Genomic DNA, 10784 nt, shown 5'->3' with positions numbered 1-10784 from the left:
CCAATGAGAGCTCTTTCTCTTTTCTTCCTATCTCTATCCTTCTCTTTCCCTTGCACTCTCTTCTCACCCCCTCACAGCACACGTTAAAGATGATGTAGGAAGTTGTCACATGGGGAAAGGAAGTGTAGCCACACCTTTGGGGAGTCTTACTTTGGATTCTGTAGAGAACGGACGCAAACCAGAACGCTCCCTACATCGGTCAAGCTGGGCCCTGGCCTATGCCAGGTGCCCTGTTACGGGACTCACACAACTAGTCCAGTGTAGTGTAGTCTGAGGTGTGGTGGTGGACGCACACACAAGACACAAGAGCACTTCTTTCTTGAAATCAGCACTACTACACACTATGCAGTGCTTAACACACACACAGAGAGGACAAGTCAGGGATCATCCCAGCCCATGCCGAGAAAAAGTCTAAAAGTGCAGGACAGTATCCTGAAGAAAGAGGAATTGATGCGGACAGAGCAAAGTTGCTAGAAGCCTACGTACTCTATCTCGCAGCACAGGTGTAACCAGAAAATTCTGACCACTCTGCTCATTCCAGATAACAAGGTCTGGGGCTTGTGTCACCCTCTAGAATGGGTCGCCCTACACTGGTGGGCAAAAGGTGGTGCAAAGACCATGAGAGTCAAAACACGGGCACAAGTATTCTCTCTTCTCTCAAGTATTTTACTTCTCAAGTTCCGGCAGAGCACAGTACTACATTGGGTTGGGACTCTCTCGACATCCCCCTCTCTACTTCTCCAAACTTCTTCTACCTCTCAACATGCAACCAAGCCAGCACAGCTGTACTCCTTCTCAGCTCTCAGCACAGATCCGGTTACAAAGGTTTAAATTAACTTATCAAGCTGAAACTTACTGTGTATCACTGTATCAAGTATTCTGGCAGTAAAGAAGAGTTTATTTATTTTAACTGGACTCTGTGATTCTTATCCAAGCACCTACACAGCCACTGCATCTTCCTTGGGTCATCTCCCCTGTCTGTGGGTGGCAGTGCCAATAGTCTGAGTGGGTCACAACTCTACTCCGGACCACTGTGATAAGTACCCAAGGGACCCCCAAATAGCCCGGCAGGTTACTAACCACAGGGGAAAGGGTATAGCCAGCCTCACAAAAATAAAAACAGGTGTGCCATCTTACCTGTGTGCCCAACCGGCACTGGCGTCACAACGTTTCATACAAAAATAGAACAGCTTACTGTATAACGTTGCAGGTAGGCAGTACACTCAATACCAATAGTGCAAATCTTGATACAACTTGGTTGCTGACAATAGAGCAGACATAGGCCCAGATTTATGGTGTGAAATTTAGACTGGTGCAAACTGCTCACAGAAACCAATCACAGCTCAGCTTTCAGCTCTGGTAAACTGAAAGAGGAGCTGTATTGGTTGTTGTGGACTATTTGCACCAGTCTAAGTTCTCCCCCTTAGTGCTTTTTAGGAATATGTGCTTGGTAGAAGTGCTTTGTAGAGGTAGAGAGAAGAGAGAAGAGGAGTTCGCAGAGGAGACCTTGCCCAATGTAGATCCTGTACTCTGCCAAAACTGTAGAGTATATATATATATATATATGTATATATATATATATATATATGTAGATAAGTGATACTTGTACTCACGTTTAGACTAATGTCTGACAGCCTTCTGCCCCCTAGTGTCGTAGAACCTGTCCTAGGTCAGTAGCACGAACCCCATTGGTGTAGCAGGTGACCGAGACTTCCCAGTCGACCTGCGCTGCGCAGTAGGATACGTAGACCTTTTACTCTGGTAGCTTTGTCCTACTGGGGTTTAACTGCAGGAACTGGTTTTGTTGTGTCCTCTCTCACTAGAAACTAAGTGAAGAATGACTCACTTCCTCCACCAGTTTAACTCTCCTACCAGGGTAATATCTAAATCCTCCTGTGAGTGGTGTGGGCAAGAGAGAGGCTGAAGAGGATATGAATGAGAGAAAGAGCACCTGTGAATGGTCAGGACACGAACACATGGTACAACACATTTAACCCATTAGCTCCTTCAGCTGTGTATAAGAAATATATATATATAATAGTGACATCAAGTGGGGACACAAAGTACTTCATCACCCACTTTTACCTGAGTGCACAACTTATCGGGGTGCACATATAACCACACCCATGGTGGGACACCACAACTGCAAGTCCTGTCGCGCTAGGACTAATGTCCATCTGCTCTTATTCCACACCATACCACAAATGCACCAGCGGTGGTCTTTGATCCTATAAGGATGCATTTCCACCTTCCAAGGCACGGATATGTCTCCACCCTATTCAAATCTAGTGCCAATGTATCTGTGTACACAGGGACGGACACAGACTGCAAAGGGCCCCTGTGCAAAAAATGTGTTTGGGCCTCCAAAACCAATTCGTTTCTCCATCTTTCTGCCTTAAAGGCACACACATATGTACGCCCGGGTATCCGGTACGTGTCTTGGTTTCTCGGCAGGGCACTACAGTGCAGCACAGATGCCAGGGCCCACTAAAGGACTGTACTGTAGTCTGTGCATGCCCCAGTGTGGAACTGGGGTACCTGTGGCCAACCAATAGAACTGATTTTGGGGGGCAACCAAATAAAGAACCCTACAACTCTCAGAATGCTTTACACTTATGAAGCTCTCAGAGAATGCTGGGAGTTGTAGTTTCCGAGAGGTGGGATACATGTATTGTATGTGGCTGTTTAGGGGGGGAGATGAAAGAGAAAAAAACACATGCTGCAGGGGGAGGGGGGCACAGTTATTGGCAAAAAAGCATAAACTCATAATCAAACATCAGTATCAGATGGTGGGGGGCTCTGTGCTTTCTCTTACACAGTCCACCCTATATCTTACACTTCCAGCAGCCTGACTGACACACTGACAATAATAACTCACTGTCAGAGCTGCCGCTGCTGCCCCTTTTCACAGTCCTGTCCCTGGCAGCCATAACTCTGCAGGATCCCTCCAGCCCCTGTCACCACAGGCTCTCTGTCTTCTCCTCCTCACACAAGGTATGCCGGACAGTGGAGTACAGGAGGGGAAGGTGCTGTCAGCAGCGTGCAGGAGGAGAGAGGAGAACCAGGCCGGGCACAGCATCCAGTCACTAAGTGGGCCCCGCACTTCCCATGCTGAGCTGACACCCTAGAGTCTGAGCCTGGTGGGCCCCTCTATTGGCCTGGGCCCCTTAGCAGCTGAACAGGCTGCACAAGTAATAAGTCCGCCTCTGTGTGTACAGACAGGCACGATCCCCATTTACTTCTATGGCCTGAACGTACTTAGCTAGTGATTTCCTGCACATATACCAGTGTTTACTCAAGGGCAGCAAACCACCAGCTAGTGATCTTCCGGCAATAGTGGCGATGGTGGCGTTTGTTCTCTGATATTTCTCCCCTAATACCCCAACATCCATCCCTTTGCTGAAGTAGAAATTAATAATAATGTGACTCCACTGTGTAGATTTGGGAACCATTTGAAATAAATGGAATTGGTGGTGACTGCTGGCATGGACTCTTATGATAGAATCCTAGCTCCAAAAATAAAATTTTCACACTCATTTAGCACATTTCATAGCTGTGGATCAGGAAAATGCAGGAAAGCTGCTAGTACTGCGAAATGGTTTATCTTGCACTTCTAAAATATAGGCCATGTTATCAGATCCGCATTTCTGCTGAACAGGGCAAAATTTACCTCATCAGGATCATACTCAAACACAGCCCTGAAATCTACGATTTTGTGGTCACGCTCAGACGCTGTTGTCTTCAATTAACACCAACGGTTTGAGAGTCAACGTGGTGCTACGCATGTAGGTCCAAATGAACTATGATGCCTCAGTTTTCATCCTATTAAAATATTTTTGAATGTTTGAAAAGTAAATTTAAAGGTCAAAGACTAGAAGAACATGACTGATTTTTTAGAAGAATTTTTCATTCTGCTTTGAGAATGTAGCCACAGCCCACTTAAAGGAGAAGTCCAGCCATATCAAATTTTTGTCAGGGGCAGGGGAGAAAATGAGCACGATTGATTTCTTACCTCTCCCCATGCTTGCGATGTGCTGCCAGAAGGCATTTTCCCCCGAGTTGTGATGATGTCACAATTTGGGGGAAAATGTCCAACCCAGATGATGGACCGCCCGCTCAGCCAATCAGTGACTGGAGCGGCATCCAACCCCAGTCACTGACCGGCTGAGCGGGCTGTTAATCAGCTGGGTCGTGATGTCGGTTGAGAAGAAAATCCCGGATGCCAACGGGGGTCCTACAACGGCGATTCGGGGCTGAACGGGCACAGGAACGGGTGAGTAGTTTTGTTTATTATGTTCCTCTCCTGTCCCTGCGTCTTCTCAAAATTACAGCAGCCCTGGACAGTACAGGGTTTCGCATGGGATTTCGCTGCAGAACTCGCTGTGTGAAATCCGCTGCAAGCTCTATACATGTGAACGTACCTTTAAGCGGTTATCCAGGACTAGAATAAGTACAGCTACTTTCTTGCAAAAACAGCAACACCCTAGTCCTCAGGTTGTGTTTGTCATTACAGTTCTGAGCCATTCACTTCAATGGAACTGGGCTGTAAAAGCCACACCTAAACTGAGAACAGGAGAGGCGCTGTTTCTGGAACAAGGTGGACATGTTTTTCTAACTATGCAACATTTTCAGCAGAATCTGTATGGCAGCCTTCTGACTCTCCCTGACATCTTCTGTTGGCTTCAAAAATCTGTCAGAAAAATCTGTCTCTGTAAAGGCACCCATACCTGTCCTCTACTCCATTGCAAATACATAAACACTCATCCCAGTCAATCGTTCATGTGTATGGTCAGGGGGAATTTGATAAAAAGTATGAAATTACCTCTCCCCATACCCGCAGTGAGCGGCGGGACCAACCTCGGGACCGCCACCAGAAGTCATTGTCCCCCGAGTTGTGATGGTGTCGCGACTCGAGGGAAAATGCCTGTCCTGACTGATGGACTTGCCGCTCAGTCAATCAACGACTGGAGCGGCGTTCCACCTCTGTCACTGAATAGATGACGTGTCAGCACCGGAGATCCCAGAGCCCAGGGAGAGGTAAGTTCATACTTGTTATCAAATTCCCCCTGCCGACTGACGGATTTTCAAAGTCCCTGGACTTCTCCTTTAACAGCTATTGAAGGTGTATGGCCTTGTTCATTGTCTTTGACACCTAGCAGCCATGTCCATTGTTTAAGCCTGGGATGGGGAAGCTGCGGCCCTCCAGCTGTTGCAAAACTACAATTCCCATCATGCCTGGGCAGCCAAAGCAGCTTCCCCATCCCTGATCTGATATAATAAATGATCGCCCAACAGCTATTGTATTTGTACGACTACTTTGACGGTTGATATCATGTACAATGTGTATGGCTACATTGGCGTAGACAAATTTTTATTCAACCATCTACCAGCATTAATGTATATGGTCGCCTTAAGACCCAGAAGGCTTTCAGGCCAAACTAAGATATTAGGAAGAAAGGAGGGGGCAGGTGGAGTAGCTGTCTCTGCCATCCAGACTAGATGGCTCAGCAATACCTATTGGGATGCTAAGTCTGACTAGTTCCATATTGCCTTCTCTACTCAGACATCGGTAAGATTACAACGGTAACCGAAGGGGTACAATTTACTAGAAGAACAGAATGTAGCCGCAATGTATTTTCTTCTGCCAGTCTCCCAGTCTCTTGTAATTATATGGGTGCCTCTCCTGCAATCCCACAGTCTCTTCTGGCCCTATGTGCACAGCCGTGCTTCATCTCTCTTCATCCATGTTTTTGTTCAGCTCTGTCTCTGCTACATTCTCACTGTCTCATCTTCTCCATGACTCGTCCTCCTCCTGATCCCATTCTCCCCTTATACTTCAATCTTTTCCTCATTTCTTTCACCTTTCCAGCCTTTCCTTATATCCCTGTCATTTCCCAGCCTGTCTTCTCCATTCTGTGCTATCCCCTCCCTGTGTCTGCCTGTGTTCTCCTCCTCCTTGTTCTATCATTCACCCTATCTCTCTCTTTCCTCCCCTCCCCAGTTCTCCTCTCCTCTGCCTGCCTCTCTCATACACACAGTCCTGGAACTGCTGGAGGGATGAGTGCAGGGTAACAGGAGGAAATCTAAGGCTGGAAGGGGGATCACACCAATGGTCCAGCAGAGCAGGATGGCCAGGACCCCGTCCAGCTCAACACAAGAGATTCAGATGGACGTGTTAGAGGGGCACAGTCTGCAGGTGAGAATTACTGCTTCCTCTACACCCATCCCTATAGCATCACCAACACACAATCACATTACACACTTCTGTCTGGTTAACATATCCTCTCTCTCTTACTCAATATATACATAATACAGTATATAAACACATACATCTAATAGGGCGATGAGCATGCATAATATGTATCACATCCAAATGGTACAATGTATCCAAATGACACTCTAAGTACAGGCTTCAAGGTAATTTATGGAGGTATTAGACATCTATGGCCAGAGATCTGAAGCCAGGCCGGGGTTATAGACACTACAAACAGCTAGATAGGAAGAGAATGGATGAAATGTGAACATAGGGAAACAGCTGGTACTGAGCAGGTAAACATAGGATGCATGGGGGATGGGAGGTGGAAGGGAGAGGGGGGTGACTGCTCTGCTGCAGCGCTGAGATGGTTAAGTGAGAAATCTTTGTCTCTGGTTATTTTGACGTTATAGGAAAGTTGATGAATATTTTGTTTTATATTTTCCAATTCTTGTTACTTTATTAAAAGAAAAACAGATCATGCACCAAATGTGTGTGTGTGCATATATATATATATATATATATATATATATATATATAGTGTAATATTGGCAAATACGGACTACCAGTTATAAAATATATGAGGGTCAGTGTGTGTTGGTACTATGGCTCATATAGGATACAGTATATTCTATGTCACTATAGTAAGCGAATGTTCACACACTGCAGATTTCATCCTGTTAACACGTTAAATCCACAGCATGCCTTAAAGGGATTAAGTGCAATTGATGAAGAGTAATTCCATGTGTTAGAGGTATACTGTAGCTTTAAGAGCTCCAAAGTAAAAGCTGTACGTGGCCCCTTGTATAGGAAGATGCCATGTTGTATAGGACCTATACAGTGAGCACAGACCTCCAATGCTAGGTAACAGGATAGTAGTAAGTGGGTGGAATGGCAGAGGATTATACTGCATTAAGACCATTATTCACGACATAAATCAGAATATCATTGAGTCATTGCTTCTGTTGTTTCTTGGCAGGCTAAATATAAGAGAAAAAGTCGATTCAAGCGCTCAGATGGCAGCACCAGCTCAGACACCACCTCCAACAGCTTTGTGCGGCAGGTAAGTCATGCTTATCATTGCTTTACACTTCGGCCTGGTGTGTGTATATATGTGTGTGTGTGTGTATGTGCGGCAGCAGGAGCAGGCCTCGCTAGGCCCTGGTCCTGGGTTACCATAGCAACCAGCACCAGGGAAGAGATGCTCCTACGTCAGGAGATGGAAATGACAAACACTAATTAACTGACTGGAAGAGAGGGAGAGAGGAGATGCTGAGGAGTAGTACAGGGAGCGGAGAGAGAGGGAGGTGAATGCCAGAGACAAAGACAGGGATACAGGGGAAGATGGCAGCTTGTCGAAGAGCAGGGCTATGGGGAAGAGCACCGGCTTCAAGACACAATGAAAACTGGAATTGACGTGATTGTATAAGCTGGCTGTTGCAAAACTACAGTTCCTGTTGGCATGATGGGAGTTGTAGTTTTGCAACAGCTGCCGACCCACAGGTTGAGAAACACTGGTACTGTATATGCACTGGTTGGTTAGAACTAAATGTTGCATTGTGGGGGGGAAAAAATCACCGACATGTATGTACGGGACATATGTTACGTTTATGATTAAGCTAACAAGTAGCGGCATTTTACTCACAGTAGTCGGTACATAGTCGTGTACTACTGCCCTGTATATTAAAAAAAAGTGGCATGTACAGAGGAACCATCCACTCTAGGGACTTCTCTTCGATCTAAGCATTGTGTTAATATAATATAATAAAAATAATATAATGAATAATAATTCCGCAGGCTTTTGTAGAACTCTGAATTGTTTAGCTTTTGAGCGATAAAGTGACAACTGGGCGTTACTATCCCCCCTACGTCAATAGGGTGTGACTGTACATGGTACAGATTTGACCAATGAGGGGCCATTTTCTATTAAAAAGTGGAGTGATACCCCACCTTCCCGGTTATCGGATATCATAGCAAAAGGATGGTAAAATGTATGAAACAACTACCAAGTGGGTGTTATCATTCCACTTGTCTCTATATACTTATATAAAGGGCTTATGCAGGATTAGAAAAAATTCTTAAAAAAAAAAAAAACAGCGCCACACCTGCCCTCAGTTTGTGTGTGGTACAACAGGGCTCCGTTCACTTTAAGCTGCAATACCACGCCCAAACAAAAGACAAGGGTGGTGCTGTTTGTGGAATAAATTAGCTATGTTTTTATAATTCTGGAAAGCTCAGCGCCAACAGTATCAGGCTGTGTAGAGCCACGCCCTAATGGAAACGCCCAGTTGTCACTTTATACAGACATTTCCAGGAGTAACAGAGGAGCAACACAATGCAGAGTTCTAAAAAAATATCTGCATTTTTATTGCATGGGGAATTATAGTATGTCAGGGGAGTGGACCGATTCCTTATCATGTTTTAAGGTCATCTTTTATGTTATTTTATAATGGGTTTTTTGCGGTGTTATATGATGAAGGTGTCATAGGGCATTGGGGGTGATCCTGTACTCTTATATGCCCCATTTGTGACTTGTTTAATCCCCTCTAAGTTGTCATTATTGGCTGGCAGTGTGAGAACACGCTGGTGATATCACTCCTGCCCCCTGTGCCTTTGTTGTTCTACAAGCATTTGATGCGGCCATTAGAGGCTAGCTCAGCACCTGCTCCACTGTCCATCTTAACAGCACGGGCTCTGGGATCAATGATCCCTATTCTTGATCAATACTCCCGATGGTGTACTCACGGGGCTCGTCTGGAGCGTCATATAGATATATACCGTATACCCGGCCCTTGCAGGCACCAATCATGTGAACATTCCATTAGGATTAACCTTGTTTCAAATCTAATTGTGGTCAGACAGCTGCACCGACTTCCTTCCTCCGCCGGTTACAGTGACTTATACTCAGTTTGCCAGATTTTTTCTGGAGATAATATTTGTTAATGGCTTTCTGTGTATTATAAAGATGGAGAAAATGTATGTTTAGAAGGTGTTAATATAACCTATACAGGACGGTTTGACTGCACTGGACTCAGGGAATCTGTCAGCTGAAATTCCCAATCCTACTGCTGGCACTGATAGCTGTCAGGTCAAGGAGACACATGGTACCTTTCATATAATTGGTATGTGCTGCCATATATAATTGCTTTTTTTCACGGATGCAAAGTGTCAGAGGCACAGTGGTGCTTTAGTTTTCAAGCATAATTCAGTCCGGGACCATGCTTGTAATCCAAATCCACTCTTAAACCAAAGCAAATTTTCTCTTAAGAAATCATTGAAATTCAGGCTATTGGTTCCACAAGCCAAAATAATGATTTTTTTTTTATTCTGGATAACATGTAAAACAGATGAAACAAACATTCAGAAACAGTAGAATATGTCATTCTATAAGTTAGGGGTCTATTCCACTGAGCGATAATTATCGCTCAGTGGAATAGAGAGAACGATCAGCCGATGATCGTGTCATTGACTGATCGTTCATTTAGGTTCAGTCCTAAAATCATTGTTCGCCACCAGCGCATCGCTATGGTGGAATAGCGGTGCGTGACAGCGACCAACGATTTCAGCAGCATCATACATTACCTGTCCGGGCTGCAGGTCTTCTCCTTCTTCCTCCCGGTCCCGTGCCGCAGCAGCTTCGGAGCAGGGCTGTCCAAACTGACAGACCGTTTAGCCAATCACTGGCCAGAACCGCCGCGGCCAGTGATTGGCTGAGCGGTCCATCAGTTCAGACAGCCCAGCTCCGAAGCTGCTGTGGCACGGAATCGGGAGGAAGAAGGAGAAGACCTGCAGCTCGGACAGGAAATGTATGAAACAAGGGCTGCAAGGACATCGGTAAAGATGTCCCTGGAGCCCTCGCTTAACGATCATCGGGGCCGTGGAATAGCAGATCGGCGCTCGTTTACATCGTTGATCGGGCCCTGCTCGGCCCGTGGAATAGGACCCTTACTGTACAGTACAGTATAGCATAAATCTGAAGAAACAGCAGCAGTTTGTAAATACAGGATAGACTGTAGATCTACATAATGCAGTAGCGTAGTACAACAGGCTAGAATAGAGAAGCAGGGCTACTGTAAAGTAGCAGTTTGTTTAGCTGAGTGTGAATGCAGGCACCTTATAGCAGCAGTGTGTATAGCTGAGTGTAAGTGCAGGCAGATTATAGCAGGAATGGAAAGGATGGGAAACACAAGGGCTGGCAGAGATTGCAAGGAGTATGAAGGAATGAGCAGGACATATGTTGGCACAGTACTGCATCACTCTCTGTCTGGGGAGAGAGGGGTTACAGCTATGAAGAGATTACCTCCACAGTCCTGTCCCCTGATGCAAGCCTCAGCCTGAAGGGGGATCTTCTAGGGTGAGGAAGACTTTCTGGCTCAGAGTACAGTACTATAAACCAAACTATGCAGACCCTGACCATCCCCCACACGCCCTCCCACCCAGTACAGGGAGCTCTTAAACCAAAGCAATGCTCTTAATCCAAGTTACAATTTTGAAAAACTGTGAACTCTTCTTCCAAAACGCTCTCAATCCA

At 45.7% G+C, this 10784-nt stretch overlaps 1 protein-coding gene across 2 annotated transcripts in view; it reads left to right on the top strand.

Moving 5' to 3' along the window:
- Nucleotides 1-6031: 6031 nt before the first annotated feature.
- CACNB1 (calcium voltage-gated channel auxiliary subunit beta 1) overlaps nt 6032-10784 on the top strand; it is a 58009-nt gene continuing 53256 nt past the window's right edge. For both annotated transcript variants that reach the window (XM_069952111.1, XM_069952113.1), the window contains exons 1-2: nt 6032-6196; nt 7233-7316. In XM_069952111.1, the coding sequence (XP_069808212.1) occupies nt 6110-6196; nt 7233-7316 (171 nt within the window). In that variant the 5' untranslated portion in view covers nt 6032-6109. The remainder of the gene's footprint in view (nt 6197-7232; nt 7317-10784) is intronic.

This window comes from Dendropsophus ebraccatus, chromosome 14 (genome assembly GCF_027789765.1).
Source record: "Dendropsophus ebraccatus isolate aDenEbr1 chromosome 14, aDenEbr1.pat, whole genome shotgun sequence".
Taxonomy (NCBI): Eukaryota; Metazoa; Chordata; class Amphibia; order Anura; family Hylidae; genus Dendropsophus; species Dendropsophus ebraccatus.
This window is presented reverse-complemented; position numbering and strand designations above follow the sequence as displayed.